At 54.5% G+C, this 20,827-nt stretch overlaps 2 protein-coding genes across 2 annotated transcripts; one reads left to right on the top strand and one right to left on the bottom strand.

Moving 5' to 3' along the window:
• Positions 1 to 725: 725 nt before the first annotated feature.
• Positions 726 to 2,625, bottom strand: CCR10 (C-C motif chemokine receptor 10). Its single transcript, XM_007957746.2, has 2 exons — positions 2,602 to 2,625; positions 726 to 1,784 (listed from the first exon to the last, which is right to left on the bottom strand). Exons 1-2 carry the CDS (start codon positions 2,623 to 2,625, stop codon positions 726 to 728), a joined length of 1,083 nt encoding a protein of 360 aa, XP_007955937.1.
• Positions 2,626 to 3,485: 860 nt separating this feature from the next.
• CNTNAP1 (contactin associated protein 1) lies at positions 3,486 to 17,151 on the top strand. Its single transcript, XM_007957745.2, has 24 exons — positions 3,486 to 3,549; positions 4,448 to 4,549; positions 4,652 to 4,845; positions 5,286 to 5,433; positions 5,516 to 5,719; positions 6,347 to 6,531; positions 7,016 to 7,159; positions 7,847 to 8,108; positions 8,570 to 8,719; positions 8,996 to 9,167; positions 9,632 to 9,738; positions 9,888 to 10,007; positions 10,378 to 10,581; positions 10,779 to 10,935; positions 11,020 to 11,147; positions 11,447 to 11,632; positions 13,147 to 13,368; positions 13,604 to 13,843; positions 14,373 to 14,726; positions 15,178 to 15,305; positions 15,734 to 15,827; positions 16,023 to 16,268; positions 16,373 to 16,420; positions 16,889 to 17,151. The coding sequence occupies exons 1-24, from the start codon at positions 3,486 to 3,488 to the stop codon at positions 17,149 to 17,151; spliced, it is 4,122 nt and encodes a 1,373-aa protein (XP_007955936.1).
• Positions 17,152 to 20,827: the final 3,676 nt, after the last annotated feature.

Genomic DNA, 20,827 nt, shown 5'->3' with positions numbered 1-20,827 from the left:
GATAACGACTGTTGGAAATTTGCAAATTGCAGTTCCCTCCTTCTCTTGGTTTTTCTCCAAGGTGAAGAACTCCAGCTTAAGTTTTTTTATTACTTTTTTTTTTTCTTTTCATCACAGAAGCCCAGAAGAGATTGTAAAATGGTAATCTAACCCAAACGTCCACCTCGTACCCCTACCCACACCCTACACGCAGGCACAGAACGTCCCCCAATAGCCTCAGCTTGAACATTCCAGGGACCTGGAACTCCAGTACTTCCCAAGGCAGCCATGACTGGACAGCTCTGGTTGTTAGAAAGCTTTTCCTCACACTATTTCAAGAGGAGCCCCGCCCCTCCTGGCCTGGCAGCTTTCCCACCTCACCTCTGTTGGCAGAGACTGGATGAAGGTGGGGGAGATGTCAGCGCCTAAAATCCGAGCAGACTCAGCAGTTCCCCACCCCTAGCCCGGCTCTCAGCGCCTTCCACTCAGAAGCAAGCGGGAGGGGTGACCCACCGGCTCTGCCCTGCTACAAATTACTTCCAAGTAGGCGACTCAAAAATAGTAACAGTTGTTGGCTTGCATCTCATTTTCATGTTATCAATTTAATGTGTCAAGGCACAGAAGCGATCCCTGTAAGTCCCTACTTCTTTCTCAGTATTCTCCCACCTACGCCCCCCTTTTCTGTTACCCTCCCTGGAATAGTTTCCCGGTCCTCCCCCTCCTCTAGTTTCGCAGCTCTGGCTGTCCTAGAAGGACAGACTATGGGTCTCAGTGGGAGCGGAGCAGGAAGACAGGCGGGGCCCGCGAGGGCAGCGGCCGCCGGGGTGAGGTCCTGGGCTGCAGCCCCCACCCCGCAGCAGCCTCCGGAGGTCCTGGCGGAAGCGTAGCCCCAGAAAGGCATAGAGCACTGGATTGAGACCGCAGCGGGCGAGGGCTAAGCCGCCGGTCACCAGTAGAGCTAGATCCTTGCGTTTGCTGGCTGGGCAGCTCCGCTCGCGGGCAGCCAACAAATCGGCGGTATCCAGCAGCAAGGCGAGGCTGTAGGGCAGCTGCAGCACCACGAAGGCCGCCACCAGGGCCACCACGACGCGCAGCGCGCGCCGGCGCTCGGGTCCCCTGGCGGCTAGCAGCGTGCGGCCGAGGAGCGCGTAGCAGGCCGCCATGACGCCCAGCGGCAGTGCGAAGCCCAGGAACACCTGCGCCACTGCGCTCGCCCCCTTCACAGTCTGTGCGAGGCCCTCGGGGAAGATGAGGCGGCAGCGCCGCTGGCCTTCTCGCTGCCCGTCCCGGCTGAAGAGGAGTGCGGGCAGAGCCAGGAGCAGTGACAGCAGCCACACGACGGCCGAGACTAAGTGCGCTCGGCCTGGCGCTGAGGGCTGCGGCCGTGCCGGGAGGGCCCGCGCGATGGCCACGTAGCGGTCGGCGCTGATACAGGCCAGGAAAAGGAAGCCCGCGTGGAAGGAGGCTGAGTAGAGGCCAGAGATGGCGCGGCAGGTGGCACTGCCCAGGCTCCAGCCCTGCAGAGCCCCAGCTGCGGCAAAGGGCAGGGTCAGTGCCAGCAGGAGGTCGGCCAGGGCCAGCTGGAGCAGGTGGGCTGAGGTGGGCGAGCGGGTGGCGCGGCGGGCCGCCAGGTGGGTGGCCAGAACCAGGCCGTTACCGGCCAGACCCAGAGCAGCCACCGTCAGGGAGACACTGGGTTGGAAGGCCCTGCTGAAGGCCTGGACGTCTGCCTTGTAGCAGAGCTCCGGCAACGGCTCAGACGAGTACGCTTCATCATCCTCCCCAGAGTAGGGGCCCCAGGAGACCTGGGGAGGTCGAGATGAGACAGCTGATGAGACAGTTTCCCAGGCACATCCCCCTTCCAAACAGGTCTCCAACCTGGGAGTAGTTACCATAGTGGGGGGAGAAGACAAACTCTTCTCCAAACTCTTTCCTGGAGGCCCCCCTACCCCAGGGCTTGAGCTTCCCACACACTCCTCCTGCCTCTGCCTGAGTGACTTTGAGCACAGGGCTTGCTCTTTTTTGACCGTCAATGAGATTAGAAGTGGTGACCATCCCATCTGGCAGGGTTTGCTGTGAGGATTGTTTGAAATAAGAAAGATAATGGATATGGGCCATATTTGCTCTCCACAGTCTAACCATTTGTTTTATTAATGAATCTTGACGCTTCAGTTCCCTCTGCAGCGCCCTCTCCTGGAAGGACAGCCACTTGCAGGCTTTGCCTCAAACTCTGACCCTGGTCTGGTTACTTGGTCTGGAGAGGGTTTATTTGTCTTTTTCCTTTTCCCCCTTCCCATCCCTGCCTGTACCTGTAGTACAGCTGCACTGAAGTACTCCTGCCAAGGGGTCCTCAAAGGTTGGAGCTTAGATTTTCTGGACTCATTTGGGACGTTGGGCTCTAGGTTCAACCTGTGATTCCCCTCAGCCTCGGTCCAAGCCCCTTAAACCCCAGCCTCATATCACCAGCCTCACCTAACTGGAGAGCCCCTGCCTGAGATGGTTCCCAGCATTCTTGATAGTCAGTCCTGTAGCCCTCTGAACCCTGTAGCTAGGTGGGGAATTCCATCACCTTACCCTCCCTCTCTGTAACCACCCCCTCCCAAGCCCTGCCCCAATTCCCACCTGCTCTGCGGGCTCAGTCCCCATCTCTTGCTACACGGGTTTCTGAGGTGTAGCCACAGGGGGGAGAAGTTAAACTAGTGGGACAGGAAGGAAGGGGCGGGGAGAGGGGCCAAGAGGGAGGTGGGGATTAGAATCTGTGGGCCCACCTTACCTAACTTTCCCATTCCCACCCAAACAGAACTTCTTTCTACCCTGCCAGTGGAGGTGGGGATATGGGGAAAAGCTTTGGAATATCATTTGCTAACTAGCTGTGTGATCTTGTGTAAATTTCATGACCTCTCTGGTTTCAAGTTTTTTTATCTGCAAAGTGGAGTAAGGTAAAAATGATGAATCCGCAGGGTTACAGAGTGCCTGGCACGGGGCCTGGGGTATAATGTGCCTTCAGAAAATGTTAGGTTCTTTTACTTACCCTTCTCCCCATCTCCAGGCACCCCCTCCCTCCTCTTTTTACTTGGATTTTTCAGGACCCCTTGGCCCTTGCCTCCCTTTGGCCACCCCTGTGACCCCAGCCCCCTGATGGTCTGGGGGCACTCGGGGTATTTCGGGTAGTTGGAGGCTCTCTATCCCCGCCCTATCGCAGCCGGGCTGAGGCGCGCGCTTGCGCGGGGTCCGGGAAAGCGCGCGTGCCAGGAGAGGCTGGCAGGGAAGGGGGGAGGTGAGAGGGTGGAAAGGAGAGGAGGGCGAGAAGAGCAGAGAGCCAGGAACGAGAGAAAGAAGGAGAGAGGGTTGGGGGAGAAAGGAGGGAGAGAGGGGAAAGAGGAGATACAGCGGTCGGCCGCTAACCCCAAGGGGAGAGCTGGGAGCCCGAGCCCGAGCCAGAGCTGGATCCCCAGCCAGAGCCAGGCGCTGAGAGGCGGCCGCCGGGGACGCGTCAGCTCTGCACGATGCATCTCCGGCTCTTCTGCATCCTGCTCTTCACGGTCTCAGGAGCCCGGGGCTGGGGCTACTGTGAGTGCGGGGCTTGGATACAGGCAAGGTTGGGCCCAGGAGCTCAGAGCCTGCAGGGCGGGTCCCGCACTGCATTGCGGCTGGGTGGTCGCGGGTCCCTTCCCGGCTGGCGCGCGCCCGCTTGCTCTCATCCTTTCCAGCCTCTCCCCCGCGCTCCGCAATGCAGTTCCGAGGCAGGCGCGCGCGGCCAGGGCTGGGGCTGGGCTTCAAGCCCAGGATGGAGTCGGGCAGGGCGTGGATTTGGGGCTGGTATCCAAGCTAGCTCTGGTGGGTTTGAGACTCCAGTGAGGGGTGAGGATCCTTCTAGTGACCCAGGCTATGGTTAAGGTTTAGCCAGGGTCTGGGGCTGAACTTCAGAGCTGGTCCCTGTGCTAGCGTTTGTGACTGGGGCTGGGTTTTGTGGCTGGGATCTAAGCAGGAGTTAGTGACCCTGACTGAAGGCAGGTTGGAGATGGCACTGGTGACGGTGCTAGGGCTGGCTGGGACAGGGACTGGAGCTTGATTTGGGGTTGGTGCAGGGTTTATGGGCTGAGAGGTACTGACGTTAAGGTTGGGGCTAGGCTGGGGTGGTGTCTGGAAGATGCTGAGGTTTGGGATTGAGTTTAGGGCAATAATGCCCCCAAGCTGGTACAAGGGCAGGATCTGAGCTAGGGAAGGTCTGGCCTTGGGTCGTTGGGTCAGTAGGTCTAGCCTGGGGATTCCCCAGAAGGAGAAGGCAGCCTCTCCTGAGCGTGCAACTATTGCTGCAGCCGATCGAGTAGGTGGCTTTAGGTAGGTCTGGGTCTGCCACTGGGGGGCAGAGAAAGGGCAATTCTGGCTGCCTAGTGGGCCCGGCTTTGGAAGGGCCTGTGGGTGGGTGGGGGCGGCTCTGATCAAAGTGTCCGTTCTCCCTCCCCAGACGGTTGCGACGAGGAGCTGGTGGGGCCTCTGTACGCGCGCTCGCTGGGCGCCTCCTCCTATTATGGGCTCTTCACAGCGCCGCGCTTCGCCAGGTTGCATGGTGAGCGAGAGCGCACCGCAGCGGGGTAGGGGACTCCCGAGGGCTGCGGATGGGGAAAGGAAGGGAGCTAGCTGACTGCGAAAGCCTCTGCCTCTTCTACAGGCATAAGCGGATGGTCGCCTCGGATAGGGGACCCGAATCCCTGGCTCCAGATAGACCTAATGAAGAAGCACCGGATCCGGGCCGTGGCCACGCAGGGCTCCTTTAACTCGTGGGATTGGGTCACACGCTACATGCTGCTGTATGGCGACCGCGTGGATAGCTGGACGCCGTTCTACCAGCGAGGGCATAACGCGGTACTCTGGGCGCCTCTGTGTGCACACCTGGGGAGTGCCCTCTACTAGGCACCCTGAGCTGGGCATTGGCGGGGGTGGGGGCGATCTGAGGGCACAGATGAGGAGCAGTGCCACCATTCTGAGGACTCAGTCCAGGAAGACTGTCTGTTCACCGTGTGTGAAAGGCACTCCGAAATCACAAGGTTAAACAGACTTTAGGGTGAAATATGGGAGAGCTTCCCAAAGGAGGGGGCATTTAAGTTGCTCTTTAAGGAAAGGTTAGAATAGTGGGAGAGGACACTCCAGGCTAGGGAAACTTGTGTTCGCAAAGCCGTGGAGGCAGAGAAGATCGTGGAGAGTTTGCTTTCCGGAAGTCGAGATTGGCTGTGTGTGACACTGTAGAGCGGGGGTTGTGGGAAGACAAAGCAGATGGTGGATCTTTCCTCCTCCCACCCCCGCAGACCTTCTTCGGTAACGTGAATGAGTCGGCGGTGGTGCGCCATGACCTGCACTACCACTTCACCGCCCGCTACATCCGCATCGTGCCCCTGGCCTGGAACCCGCGCGGCAAGATCGGCCTGAGGCTAGGCCTCTATGGCTGCCCTTACAGTAAGGGGCGGGGACGGTCGTGGAGGGGGTCCTGGTGATCCGCAACCTCCTGACCCGAGCCCACCTGCCGCCCTTCGCGCAGAGTCGGACGTGCTCTATTTTGACGGCGACGATGCCATCTCGTACCGCTTCCCGCGAGGGGTCAGCCGGAGCCTGTGGGACGTGTTCGCTTTCAGCTTCAAGACAGAGGAGAAAGACGGGCTCCTGCTGCACGCCGAGGGGGCGCAGGGCGACTACGTGACGCTCGAGCTGCAGGGGGCGCAACTGCTGCTGCACATGAGCCTGGGTGAGCTTGGCGACGCGGCCGCGACCCCTGAGACTCTGCCACGCCTCCTCCTCGTACCTTCTCCGCGCTGCTGCGCCCACGCCTAATCTGCCCCTTCCTTAGTATCTGAGCCACACCGCCTTTTTCTTGTAGCGTTTGGTTCTAACAAAGTGCCCGACTTGGAGTCAAGAGAACGGGATTCCAGTCTCAGCTCTGTCACCTACTAGCTGTGTGACCTGGGACAAGGCACGTCCCTAAGACTGTCAGAATTGAATCTATGGCAACTAATAACATAAAGAGTTATTATTTTTTAATCTCATTGTCTTCTCATAACACTAATGTGAAGTAGATAGAAGCAGTTATCAGAGAGGGAGGATCAAAGAGATTGCCCAGCTTCCTTGGAGGAGTGGCTGGTGCATTTGAATCTCCAGCCTTCTGGTTAGCAGTCAAATGCCTTACATACTATGCCACCAGAGCTCCCAAGAGGTCATATGGCTCACCTTAAATGACAGGCTTCACCATGGCTCCCACTCCATCCCAGACTCAGGCCCAGCGGCTGCCCTCCCTGGCTGCCTTCTTTGCCTGGGGGCTAGGACTTGCTGGGGTTCCCTGGGGTCAAGGTCTGACCATGCCGCATCCCACCCTCAGGCAGCAGCCCCATCCAGCCAAGGCCAGGCCACACGACGATGACCGCGGGAGGCGTTCTCAATGACCAGCACTGGCACTATGTGCGTGTGGACCGATTTGGCCGGGATGCCAACTTCACCTTGGATGGCTACGTGCAGCGCTTCCTGCTCAATGGCGACTTTGAGAGGCTGAACCTGGACAATGAGGTGAGCAGGGAGAGGCGCCCCTTGTGGGCAGTAACTTCTTGCTCTTGGAGGTAAGGATGTTTCCAGTTCCCAAATTTCCTAGCAGATCTTGGCAAACTTGCTGCTCACCAGAAGGGCTAGGGTTTTTGTTGTTGTTGTTAGTATTCAGGTTCCCAGGTGCTACCACAGAGCTACTGAGACGAGGCCTAGAAATCTGGATTTTGGGGATCAGATAAGGTGAGAAAATTGGATCCTCCCACAAGTCTGGAATTTAAGACTGTGGCCCCAGTCAGAAGTGAGCCAAACAGGTTAAGTGACTTGTTTGATGGTATACAGCCAGTTTGTGGGGGAATCAGGGCCTGAACCCAGACTTCAGCTATAATGCAGACACTAGGGAAACGTGTGTTTCTAGTCCTTTATGAAGCTTGGCCTGGCGCTTGGGAGTGTGAGGAAGGCTGTGTGCTTGGGTGGGGGTGATTAATCTCCCTTCCCACCCTGCCTACAGATGTTCATCGGGGGTCTGGTGGGTGCTGCACGCAAGAACCTCGCCTATCGACATAATTTCCGAGGGTGCATGGAGAATATAATCTTCAACCGAGTCAACATCGCGGACTTGGCTGTGCGGCGCCACTCACGGATCACTTTTGAGGCCAGTAGGCAAGGGGGTCTGGGAGGATGGGAACCCAAGCACTTGGAAAGCAAAGAGAGGCAGCGGAAGGAGAGCTTGAGAAGCGGAGAAAAGCCAAAGACCCCCTTTCTCCCTAACCGGATGGATGCTCAGTTTGGGGAGTGTCACAGACTCCCAGAAAGTGCAGTCTATGGACGTCCCAGCTAAGAGCTCTGGTCTGGTCCACCCACTTCCTCAATGAATGTACTTGGGGGAATTGAAGCGCAGAGGAGTGTGGGTTGGCCAAGTGTCACGCAGTTGCTCAGTGCAGTTGCTCAGTGGCTGAATTATGACTTGAACCCAGGATTTTCTCTATCTGCTTTCCTACCCTACCCCCACTTAGGAGAGTGGACACTAGCACCGCTGCAGGGAGGGGGGTGGTAGCCAGGCCTGTGGCCCTAAATTACCTCTCCACACTGGAAGGATGGGAAGGACTGGTTGCCCTGGAGACAGTGTAGCTCAGCAACAGTGAGCAAGCCCACAGCTGGACAGATATTTCAGAGAGGGGAGGGGCAAAGTGGGAGGTCTTGCCCTGCTGGCCCGAGGGAGTGTAGTGAAAAGGGTAACCATCAGGAAAACTGTTTCTGAGCTGAGACTGTTTCCGAGCAGGGCCAGAGGCAAGCGGGCTGGGGTTCAGCAGTGCTGATGGGGCCTTGTGTTTGCCCCCAGGGTAAGGTGGCATTCCGTTGCCTGGACCCAGTTCCTCACCCCATCAACTTCGGAGGCCCTCACAACTTCGTGCAAGTCCCTGGCTTCCCACGCCGTGGCCGCCTGGCAGTCTCCTTTCGATTCCGCACCTGGGACCTCACTGGGCTGCTCCTGTTCTCCAGCCTGGGGGACGGGCTTGGTCACGTGGAGCTGATGCTCAGTGAAGGGCAGGTCAACGTGTCCATAGCGCAGATGGGTCGCAAGAAACTTCAGTTTGCCGCTGGTAAGAGGGGGCATGGGGTGGTACTGGGAAGGCCAAAGAAGGGCAGAGGGGACAGGGAGGTTGTAGGCCTTTACTTACAGGGCAGGACCAGGGAGCAGAGCAGGAGATCCCAGAGCCCTGGGGGTAAGGTGGGAATGGCTGGAAGTGGCTGGAAGACAGATCAGGAGCCAAAGGTACTGGGAAAAGCTAGAAGGCTCAGAGTCCTGATCCTTAGTTCCAGAGGGTCCCTGGGGGTGGTAGTTATTTGCTTGTGACTTTGCAGATTCTGTTAACTGCTGGGGTTATGGATGATGACCAGAAATACTCTGAGATGTCATCACTCAGTGTGATAAGTGCAGTAATACAGGTGTGTGTGTGTGTGTCACAGATTGCTATGGGGCACAGACTAGGGTTGCAGCTGTCCCACTTCTTCTGTAGTGACTGCTTCCCTTCACCCAAATCATCCTCCTGTTTTTGTCCAGGGTATCGCCTGAATGATGGCTTTTGGCATGAGGTCAACTTTGTGGCACAGGAAAACCATGCCGTCATCAGCATTGATGATGTGGAGGGGGCTGAGGTCAGGGTCTCTTACCCACTGCTGATCCGTACAGGGACCTCATACTTCTTTGGAGGTAAATAGGGACCAGCCCCCATTTGCCAGCCCCCTTGCCTCTGGTTGGGGAGGGTCCACTTAAATCCACCCGGAAGGGGCTAAAGGGAGAGTTTTGTAGTGATCAAGCCTTCTTCCCTTTCCCAGGTATCAGGGAGTAGAAGGTCATTGCCATTGTCTACACTTTGGTTCTAGTCCCTTTCCTTCCTTCATGTCTGGTTCGTTCGCTTGGCATCTCTCTGGGGAAGGCTCTCTGGGGTATCCCTTGGGCAAGGCCTCACAGGAGTGCTTGCTCCAGGTTGTCCCAAGCCAGCCAGTCGATGGGGCTGCCACTCCAACCAGACAGCATTCCATGGCTGCATGGAGCTGCTCAAGGTGGATGGACAACTGGTCAACCTGACTCTGGTGGAGTTCCGACGGCTTGGATACTTTGCTGAGGTCCTCTTTGACACATGTGGCATCACTGATAGGTATCCAAAAGCGCCTTTCCCTACAAGCAGTGACTCCTCCAAAGTCCTTTCCCATGATCTCCCAGTAGGAGTGATCTTTCTTCAATCCTCTTGTCCCTTCTCTTGGTCTTGGCTCCTCAGTCTCCACCTGGATGATACCACCTTGACCTCTCACTTCCTATTTTTTTTTCCTTAAAAGTGACACCTGTTCAGGATAGAAATGAAGCATCTGCTTTTGGTCCTGGAAAGTTTTTTTTGGGGGGATGGGGCTGGGGAGGGAGGATCAAGCACTCTTTTCCTCTTTCGGGGAAGGTGGAACAGTAGTACTTGAACGCTGAGAACTGCCAAATGCCCCAGCATCTGGGCTTCTATCTGGCTAGCTGGTGAGGAGTGGTGCTCCTGGGAGCTGAGAGGGAAGTGGGGACAGATCCCACTCTGAGGTTCACAGTGAGGCCCCTCACCTTGGTGCTGACCCCCTTCTCTAGGTGCAACCCTAACATGTGTGAGCATGACGGACGCTGCTACCAGTCTTGGGATGACTTCATCTGTTACTGCGAACTGACAGGCTATAAGGGGGAGACCTGCCACCAACGTAAGCCAGAAAGGGGATGATGGAGAGCTAGGGATAGGGGAGGTCAGGAGAAGGGAGTTGGGGACCATGAGGCTGCTGGAGATGGTGGGGCTGGCCTTTCTCGCTATCTGATTCCATAATTGCCTTTTTCCCACCCCACCACTTACCAGCTTTGTATAAGGAATCCTGTGAGGCTTATCGGCTCAGTGGGAAAACTTCTGGAAACTTTACCATTGATCCTGATGGCAGTGGCCCTTTGAAGCCTTTTGTGGTATACTGTGATATCCGAGGTAAGTAGCTCTGATGGGCGGTGAAGGGGCAGCTGACAAGGCAGTGCAGGGGTGTGGGGGAATAGGGAAGGGCGGAAGGGTGGACAGGGCCAAGAAGGTTAAGCTGTGGTGGGAGTATAGGAGGGCAGGGGGGAGAGGGGACACTCAGGAATTTGTAACCTAGCCTTGCAGATAAATTCCGGCTTCCTGATCCATTCCAGCTGTCTCATCTCCAGCCTACGATGCAGAGGGCCCAGGGCTGGGCTGGAATGGAGCTGCTGCCACATTTGTTGGCTCTGGGTTTCAGCAGTGGTGTGGAGGTGGGCAGGGAGATGGGTAGAGAATTTTTATCTTCAGCCAAAGCTCTGTCCCTCCTCCTCCCCTCCCCCAGAGAACCGAGCATGGACAGTTGTACGGCATGACAGGCTGTGGACAACCCGCGTGACAGGTTCTAGCATGGAGCGGCCATTCCTGGGGGCTATCCAGTACTGGAATGCATCCTGGGAGGAAGTCAGTGCCCTAGCCAATGCTTCCCAGCACTGTGAACAGTGGATCGAGTTTTCTTGCTACAACTCCCGGCTGCTCAACACTGCAGGTTGGGGCAGGGGTCGGGGAAGGCAAAGTAGGGGAGCTGGAAGAGAGACCAGTGGGGCCCCTGGGAGAAGGAAACCAGAGGGTTCAGCTGAAGCTCTGGGCTAGAGATTCAAGCAAGCGTCTAGGATGACTGGAAGGACTAGAGGGGACACTAGAGGCTAATGGAGGGCCTGGGAACTGCCTGCACATCTTCCCCAGGAGGCTACCCCTACAGCTTTTGGATAGGCCGAAATGAGGAGCAGCACTTCTACTGGGGAGGCTCACAGCCTGGGATCCAGCGCTGTGCCTGTGGCCTGGACCGGAGCTGTGTGGACCCCGCCCTGCACTGCAACTGTGATGCTGACCAGCCCCAGTGGTAAGAAGGGGAGAGAAACAGGGTTTTTAGGACCCAGGGGGAGCAGAGAACCACAGGGCTGAGCCATTGCATCCCACCCTACAGGAGAACCGACAAGGGAATGCTGACCTTTGTGGACCACCTACCTGTCACCCAGGTGGTGGTAGGGGACACAAACCGCTCCAATTCTGAGGCCCAGTTCTTCCTGAGGCCTCTGCGCTGCTACGGTGATCGTGAGTGACAGACCCCTTTTGTGTGCCCTCCTGCGGTTGGCTCTCCACTTCCCAAAACCTAGGTCACCTGACCTACTAGGGGCCTCTAGGACATACTGCCAGACACCCAGTTCTGCTGTGATATGACCCTTATACTTACTCCTTCCTGTTCTTCCATTACACTCCCCAGTCACCTACCCCTTGACTTGTGTCTTCCTTACTCTGAAGTATGACCCACCTTCCCTCACCCCACCTGAGGCTCCCTTACCCCTCTACCTTCCAGCTTTTCTGACAAGGCCTCTCTACATCTGGTTTCCTAGGAAACTCCTGGAACACTATCTCCTTCCACACTGGGACCACACTGCGCTTTCCCCCAATCCGCACCAACCACAGCCTTGATGTCTCCTTCTACTTCAGGACCTCTGCTCCCTCAGGAGTCTTCCTAGAGAATAAAGGGGGACCTTACTGCCAGTGGCGCCGACCCTACCTGCGATTGGAACTCAACAGTGAGCAGGCAGACAGTGGGAGGGACACAGGATAGATGAAGGCAATCTCTAGGGAGTGCTAGGGTAGGTGGAGGTTGGGGTAAGAGACCCAGAGGCTGCGTGCAAAGGGCTTTAGCTGACCTTGGACTCCAAAGCTAGCTTTTTAAAAATAATTTCATTGTTAATATACACAGTACAACATTTACCAATTCAACAATTTCTACGTGTACAATTCAGTGACACTGATTATATTCAAGTTGTGCATTCTCATCCTCCTTTTGTGAATTGTCCCTTCCCTATTAATGTAAACTCACTGCTCCGTAAGTTTCCTGTTTAATCTTTCCAGTTGCTGTTGTCAGTTTGATCCCATAGAGATAGTTCTTAAAAGGGCACAAGGCTCAAAGCTAAATTACTGTTAGGTTTTAGGAAGACGTCAGGGGATATTTTTTGGTTTAAGGTTCAAGGATTATCTCAGGGCAATAGTTTCAGGGGTTTGTCCAGCCTCCATGGCTCCAGAAAGTTTGGATTCCATGAGAATTTGAAATTCTGACCCACATTTTCTCACTTTTGGTCAAGATTCTTCTACAGAATCTTTGATCAAAATGTTCAGTAATGGTAGCTGGCACCATCCAATTCTTCTGGTCTCATGGCAAAGAAGGCAGTTGTTCATGGAGGCAATTTGCCACACATTCCATTTCTTCTTCCTATTCCTGACTGCTGCTTCTTCTGTTGCTCCAAATAAATGGAGACCAATTTTATGTTGGATGGCTGCTTGCAGGCTTTTAAGATCCCAGGCACTACACAATGAACTAAGAGGTAGAACAGAAATGCTAAACATGGTATTGGGCCAATTATTTGGGATGTCCCATGAAACCATGACTCTAAACCTCCAAACTAAGAAACAAATTACAGGAGGTATAGGGTTGTATATGGGAGCTCTGGTAGCATAGTGGCTAAAGCACTTGAATGCTAACCAGAAGGCTGGCGGTTCAAACCCATCAGCCACTCCTCGAAAGGAAGGTTGGGCAATCCTACTTCTGTAGTGATACTGCCTCGGAAACCCAAGGAGGGGTTGCTATGAGTCGGGGCCGACTCGATGGCACATAACAACAACAACAACAGGGTTGTATATAATCATGTTCAGCAGCTGCTGTTTTCTTGATGTTCTTCTTAGAGCTAATGCTGCCTTATCTATGTGTCCTTGGTTACTCACTTTGCCTCTCTAGATCTTAGGGCCCTTACTTATGAATAAGGAAGCTGGACTCCTGAGTTCTCCCCCAGCTCTGACTAGCTCTGCCTGCTTCTTACCTAAGAAGTGGGGCTGGTAAACTGGCTCCAGGGATCTGCTAATTTGGGAAAGACCAAGGGTATGTGGTTTTAAGTAGTTTATGGGTTTGGTCCCATGCTGTAGATGAAATAGAGGAACATTCAAGGAGCTCCAAAGGGTCAGGAAAAGAAGTTGTATTGAGTGAGGAATCTAAGAGGGATCTTGGAGATCTGAGTCCTCCCCCATCCTACTCCCCCTCATTGTCCAGCATCCCAGGATGTGGTCTTCGCTTTTGATGTGGGGAATGGGGATGAGAACCTGACAGTACACTCAGATGACTTTGAGTTCAACGATGATGAGTGGCACTTGGTCCGGGCTGAAATCAACGTGAAGCAGGCCCGGCTCCGTGTGGATCACCGGCCCTGGGTGCTGCGGCCTATGCCCCTGCAGACTTACATATGGCTGGAATATGACCAACCCCTCTATGTTGGTGAGGAGCAACCCAAGGGCAGGGCAAAAGCCTCCTTTACTTTTCCACCCTCTCAAGTCTGCTCTCCTTGCTTCTAGGGACCACATGTCTTAGGTCTCACTCCCCTAAACCCCGCCTTTTCTCTCCAGTCCTTAGTAGCCTATTCTACTCTTCTATTTCCCTGGCTCCCTTCCTTTCATCAGTTCTTATTCCTGTCTCTGGGTCTACACCCATTTCTTGACTTCCCTTCCTTCAGGATCTGCTGAAATGAAGAGGCGCCCCTTTGTGGGTTGCTTGAGGGCCATGCGTCTGAATGGAGTGACTCTGAACCTGGAGGGCCGTGCCAATGCTTCTGAGGGTACCTCACCCAACTGCACGGGTCGTTGTGCCCACCCCCGGCTTCCCTGTTTTCATGGGGGCCGCTGTGTGGAACGCTATAGCTACTATACATGTGACTGCGACCTCACGGCTTTTGATGGACCATATTGCAACCACGGTCAGTGCTGCTGGTTATGGGGCATAATGGAAGTCATAGGACATAATGGGATGTAGGGAGGGCTGAGAAGGAAGGAGGGTAAAGTCAGGACCAGGGCAAACTAGAGTTGCCCCTGGGTTCCTGAGCTCTGATCTGGGGAGTTAGGCAGTTGAAGATGCTGGATCACTCCAAAAGCGTAAAGTGGGGTGAAGAAGGATGGTGCAGTTAGCTGGTACTAGAAGAGCTCAAGAGCAGCAAGCAAATAACTTCCCCATCTTCCCAGCATTACCAAGGTCACACAGGTTACCTCCCTTATAAGCATGTCCACCTCAGGCTGCACAATGCCCTTCTATACTGTTTCCTAGTTGACAATCTCTGTGCTCCAGAAACAAGTGTACTACCCAGTTCTTGGTTAAGGGAGGCTTGACACTTACCATAGCAAGATTCTGAACATGACAAGTCCTGGGGAGTATGTCTGGATGACATATAAAGCCTCTAAATTTGGGAAGGAGACGTCTGAGGACTCTAATCTCACTGCCTCTGCCTTCAGATATTGGTGGCTTCTTTGAGCCTGGCACGTGGATGCGCTATAACCTACAGTCAGCACTGCGCTCTGCAGCCCGCGAGTTCTCCCACATGCTGAGCCGACCAGTGCCAGGCTATGAGCCTGGCTATATCCCCGGCTATGACACCCCTGGCTATGTGCCTGGTTACCATGGCCCTGGGTACCGCCTGCCTGATTACCCCCGGCCAGGCCGGCCCGTGCCTGGTTACCGTGGCCCTGTCTACAATGTTACTGGAGAGGAAGTCTCCTTCAGCTTCAGCACCAGCTCCGCCCCTGCTGTCCTGCTCTACGTCAGCTCCTTTGTGCGGGACTACATGGCTGTGCTCATCAAGGAAGATGGTAAGCTCCTCCCAGGCTTTTTTTTGCTTGGGTTTCCAAGGCAGTATCAATATGGAAGTAGATTGCCCAGTCTTCCTTACAAGGAGTGGCTGATGGGTTTGAACCGCGCCTTCTGGTTAGCAGTCAAATGCATTAGGCAGTATGCCACCAGAGCTCCTGTTGTTGTTGTTCTGTGCCATCGAGTCGTCTCTGATTCATAGCGACCCCTCCTTGGGTTTCTGAGGCAGTATCACTATGGATGTAGATTGCCCCATCTTCCTTCCGAGGAGTGGCTGGTGGGTTTGAACCGCCAGCCTTCTGGTTAGCAGTCAAGAGCCTTAGCCACTACGCTACCAGAGCTCCCTTAATTCTCGTAAATACTAATTTACTATTGCAAGGACCCATGCACTCTTAGGAGATGGGGATTGCGGGAACTGGGAGGAGAGTCCCTCTTTCTCCTCCCACTCCACAGGGACCCTGCAGCTGCGGTATCAGCTGGGCACCAGTCCTTACGTATACCAGCTAACCACCCGACCAGTTACTGATGGCCAGCCCCACAGCGTCAACATCACTAGGGTCTACCGCACCCTCTTCATCCAGGTATGTGTAGAAGGAGGTGGACTAGTTCAGGTCAGAACCTCATCATGTAGGTTGTGGCACCAAGAACATACCAAGTATCTGTATAGTAATCTCAGTTTACAGAGGGTTTTCACATATATTACCTCCTGTGACCTTCACGAAAGCTTCAGGTTGTTCAGATGATCAGATGTTAATTATCTCTACTCTACAGTCAATAATCAGGCTCCACAGATAAAGTGATTTTCCCAAAACCAAACTACTAGGTAGGCTACAAAGACAAGGTTCAAACCCTCCAAATCCTCTATCTAGACCCAGGGGTGGCTGATTAAGGACTAAGCTAGGATGCACCCTACCTGGCACCGCCAGTTTGGACAGAATGAGGGTGCCTATGTGGTCTTGATAAATGTCAGCCTCTGATCCTCTGTCCCTCATTCCCCTTCCCACTTCAGGTGGACTACTTCCCATTGACAGAACAGAAGTTCTCACTTTTGGTGGACAGTCAGTTGGACTCACCCAAAGCCTTGTATCTAGGGCGTGTTATGGGTAAGCTGTGGGTAAGGGTGAGTTATAAGAAATTACGGGTAAAGTCATCGGAGCCTGGAGGAGACTAAAAGAACAATGGACTGGGAATGGCAGTGCAGGTGGTGTCAAAAATTAATGGGAAACCTATGGATCTTGAGAGGGGGTTGAGACTACTAGGTGGTCCAGCCCTGTTTTCTGGGCCTGCCTCTCCCTCAGAGACAGGAATCATTGACCCGGAGATCCAGCGCTACAACACACCAGGTTTCTCAGGCTGCCTGTCAGGTGTGCGATTCAACAACGTGGCTCCCCTCAAGACCCACTTCCGAACCCCTCGGCCCATGACTGCTGAGCTTGCTGAGGCCCTTCGAGTTCAGGGAGAACTGTCAGAATCCAACTGCGGAGCCATGCCACAGCTCATCACAGAGGTGCCGCCTGAGCTTGACCCCTGGTACCTGCCCCCAGGTACGTCCCTGGGTCACAGACGAGAGAAGGGATGGATGACAAGGAAGGGAAATGATGCTTAACACAGGGAAGGTTTCTCCTGACTGGTGTTTTCTCCTCTTCAGACTTCCCGTACTACCATGATGATGGATGGGTTGCCATACTTTTAGGCTGTGAGTAGACCTCATCACCCTGACCTGCCAATTCTACTCTCTGACCCTCAGCATTCCCTCCCTGGACCTTACCCCCAGGGCTGAGGGGTGGCGAAGGCACTGGGTACATGATGGTGAAATAGATGAGATGATAATTTAGTAAAGGGCCTGGAGATTGTAAATGTTTGAGGATGCTGTAAACACGGAACTGAAAAGCAGAATCAAAATGGGGCTGCAGCTAAGGGATAAGGAAACTGGGCTGCGGTGACATCTGGAGAGATGAGGAATTGGGGTAAATGCCAGGGATATGGAAGTAGAATATAAGGAAAGAGAAGATGGCAGGAGCTAAATCAGGAAAGCAGACCTGCAAGACTTAGGAACAGCTTGACGTGGTGTACAGCTGAGCTGGACAAGAGTCTGTGTGCGTATGTCTATATGTAGGCAAAACACCAAAGCTCTGCCCTGAATTGTTCTTTTTCCTCCTCCCAGTTTTGGTGGCCTTTCTGCTCCTGGGGCTGGTGGGAATGTTGGTGCTCTTCTATCTGCAACATCATCGCTACAAGGGCTCCTACCACACCAATGAGCCCAAGGCCGCCCATGATTACCAACCTGGCAGCAAACCTTCCCTACCCACTACAGGCCCTGTCCAGGCCCCGCCCCTGACACCAGCTCCCACCCCAGCCCCAGCCCCAGCCCCAGCCCCCAGGGACCAGAACTTACCCCAGATCCTGGAGGAGTCCAGGTCTGAATGAATCAGCAAAAGGGCTTCAGGGACCAAGTCCATCTCCCTTGAATTCCCCCATTCCTGCCTCCATTCCACCCTGTCAGGGGCACTTGGCTCCTTTTAGCTGGCTCTGCCCATCCCGAGGAGACCCTTCCTGCCGCCTTTGGTCGGCAGAGCTACAAATGGGACCAAAGGGAGTGGCTGAGCCTCACTGCCTGAACCAATGCCCTGCCCATCCCTGTTTCCCCAGGCTCCTGGCTGTTTGCCTGCCCCAAAGGAGAAGCCTCATGGGGCTGAGACAGGCCCTTCCTGCCATCTCTGTCCCAGCTGCTGCCAGGGATTAATAACAGAGTGTAGGGGAGATTAACTGCCTCCCTTCAAATATACAATCTCAGCAGGGACAGATGTGTGGGATTGCAGGGATGCACAGGGTATGGGGGGAGGAGGCTGCTAAATCACATCCCCCAGCCTCCCCCCTGCTCTGCAGAATGTCTTCCATCTGCTTCCACTGCGCTGGGGTTAGGGAGCGCTTCACTGCTGTCCCTGCCCCCACCCCCTTTTGTGTTTTACATGGAGACCAAGAGGCCTCAGTTCAGCACCTTAGTACCTCTGCTGCTTCACATGCTTTAGCCAAAGCCATAAACAAACACTTGCAAGGTAGAGAAAATAACGCAGACACCGGCTCCCAACCCTCAACTCTTCCACCCTCCTTCAAGATATGCAACAGCCTTGGTGCCCGTCCAAAGGCTTGGCCCCCTCTCCAATGCATGAGGAGCCCTCTTTCCTCCGCTCAGAGATGCTGCTTAATTTGCCCAGGAGGTCATATTCTTTATATATATTTTTTGTTGCAAAGTCTCTCTCTAGAGAAACTCTATATAGTACTCTAATTTTTTAATTATCAGTTTCTATATAAAAGAACAAAAAAAAAAAACAATCGACTGTTCTGTGCTGTGCTGTGCCGTGCCCAGTCTGTAGTCTGCAATCCTGTGTTGGAAGTCTCGTGAGTTCCGCTGGTCCCTCGCCCAGCCCGGTCCGGACCTCCATCTGAAGCAGGGCTAAGCCTGCTGTGCTCTCAGACTTGGAGCTGTTCCAATAAAGGCAGAGTGGCAGAGCCCCGGTCTCCGTGTGGTGGCTGGCGTCGTGGTTAAGGGACACGTGGGATGATTCTAAGGGAACTAATCAGAGGGCTTGGCAGTTTCCAGGGGAACCCTCAGAATGCCTGAATCGCCTGCCAGGGGCCTGAGCTGACTCGCCAGCCTCCCAGCTCTCCCTCTGTGCCACTGTGTCTTGGCGCTACCTCCCCCAGCCCCAGATCTCAGTGGGCAAAAGGGGCATGAGAATACTGAAGCGTCAGTTGGAGCTGTTCTGTACTGCCACTCCCGGGTCTTCCCAGCCCCAAAGCAGACAGCACACAACCTGCTGAAATGGATTCTACCACTTTATTCAGATAAGAGGTCACAAGCCACAGGACTTTAAAGTGCGTGAAATTCACTGGCAATGAAGCCACACATATACCAGCCTCCCCCGCCCACCCACCTGTCCCTGCCACCTTGCTCCATCCCACCCCTGCATCTTGCAGGGGTGGGTTGAGACCCATCGTTTAAGGTGAGGAACAGCAGGGAAAAAGGATGGAAGGGCTGGAGAAACAGGAGTATTAGTGGTCTGAAACTGGGGAAGGACAGGCTGATGACAGTGATTCTGTGCTGAGAGGAGGGTGGGCCACGCTAGCCTCTCAAAGGCTGGGTACAATTTCTTCCTCTTTTCCCTCATTCCTGCTGGCCAGCACCTGGCATTTCAGACAGACCTAACTCCTCCTCCTGCATCTGTGTCTGCATTCCCGCTGTCATTTATGAGTGGTTCAGAGCCCACAGTCCAGCTTGAGGGACACCCCAGCACATACAATGAATACGAACCACAGCAGAAGGAGGTTTCAGAATCATGGTTGGGGCCGGCCCAATCAGGTGGGAAGATGTCCTCTGTCAGGAGCTGGCTGGGAGTGTGCTCAGTGCAGGAAATACGTGGTCCACAAGTGTGGTGTGCGAGTGGGAGTGTGTGTGAGTTCCACTACAATCTAGGCGTCAGCCTGGACAGAGGGCACCCCACTCCTTGCTTCACAGGATAACCAGTGGGATTGGAGGAAGGGAGTGGTCAGCACAGACTGGGGGAAAAGAGGCTCAGGTTCCCCAGAGAGGGGGGAGAAGCCCACTCTCTATTCCAGTACTCCCTAGTTAGTCTCTGTACCTGCCCAAGTCCTCCCCAATCCAGCTCAATGCTCCTTATTTCCCAAGAGCTCAGCACACCAGCCACTGACATAAGAGCTGCCCCCATCCTCTGTCAATTCTTTTATGTCAAGCCAGCTTCTCCTGCCTCTCCCAGATGAGACAGAACTGGAGATGAATCTTCCACCCTTACTCCTCCCCATCGCTCAGGAGCACAATTAGAGCTGGGGCCCCAGAGACCTCAGCTCCAGCTCCACCCCAATCTCCACTTTCCAAAGAAAATAGTAAAGTGCTTTGCTCTGCATGAATCCCAGAGAGAACGGCACCACAGACTGGGACAGGTGTCTGCCTGCTGCTTCTCACGCTGTACCCCGTGTGTGATGCCATCCTGTGCACATGCAATTTGGTAGCCCCTCACCCACCTCCAAACACATATTGCCAACTCACCCTGGCTAAACAGCAGATGCCACAGATAGGAAAGTAAGTCACACCAACAACCTTTCCCCTCTCTAGTCTAGGCCTGTACCCTGAAGAGATAAGTAACACTGGCCCCTTTGGCTGAACGGGGAATGGAAGGCCTGAAAAAGACTGCACATCCAGGGAACCAGAGTGCTCACACCCAGCCAGGCACACCCTGCCCCACCCCCCACCCCCCAAAAAAGAAGAAAAGGAACTTCAGTAGCAGCATAATGCCTGCCTGGAGTGGCTAAGCCAGACCCCTGGAAGGAGGTGAAACTGGCACCTGGTCCCGGGAATCTGAAAGCACTTATCCATCTATCCCTAAAGTATACAGAAGGCTTTCTCATGGCCTCCTGGGCCTAAAGCTTAGCAGTTTTACTACTGCCAGGCTGGTTCCCCCTCTCTGTCCATGGATGGATGGCACTTAGCTTTCCTTCTCCCAGCCTTGAAGATCAGTGTACTCAGAGCCCAGACTCTTTCCTTAAACCCTGACAGGAGGGAAGAGGTAGCAAGATGGCCCATCTTCCCCCTCTAAGCTCAGTCTGTGGTGCCTGCTAAGCTCATCTCTGACCCAGACCCCTTAGAGGCTCCAGACGCCCAACTTCACTTAGCCTGTCCTCTCCAGGTCTTGCGACCACAGAGAGATGTGCCTGGCAACCCAGTTACATAAGGACCCTTGATTTGGAAAGTTAAAAGGACAGGCTAATGATTGTTAGGAACTGTGTGAGTTTCTTCCTGAGGCCCACTGAAATCAAACACACATCGTCTACCCCCAGCCTGTGCACTCTTCCTCTGAGGCCTGACGCACAGTCTCTCACATCTACAACTCTCTCTCCTAGGAGCCTGAGCCTTAGCCACCTGTCTCTCCTTTCACGGAGACAGAGCGGAGGCCTTGCTACAGAGGGATGGGGGGGGGGCTTCCTGGTGTGGGAGACACATAGTGCAGGAATCTTGAGCAGCAGTGGTGTGTGCATGAAAGCAGAGACAGTGCCGCCACCACAAGCGCTGGCATGGGGCCCAGGAGGG

The sequence above is a fragment of the Orycteropus afer genome, unplaced genomic scaffold (genome assembly GCF_000298275.1).
Source record: "Orycteropus afer afer isolate SDZICR_OR568_19922 unplaced genomic scaffold, OryAfe1.0 scaffold00786, whole genome shotgun sequence".
NCBI classification, from domain to species: Eukaryota; Metazoa; Chordata; class Mammalia; order Tubulidentata; family Orycteropodidae; genus Orycteropus; species Orycteropus afer.
The sequence above is the reverse complement of the archived record's forward strand: the minus strand, read 5'-3'. Positions and strand labels throughout refer to the sequence as shown.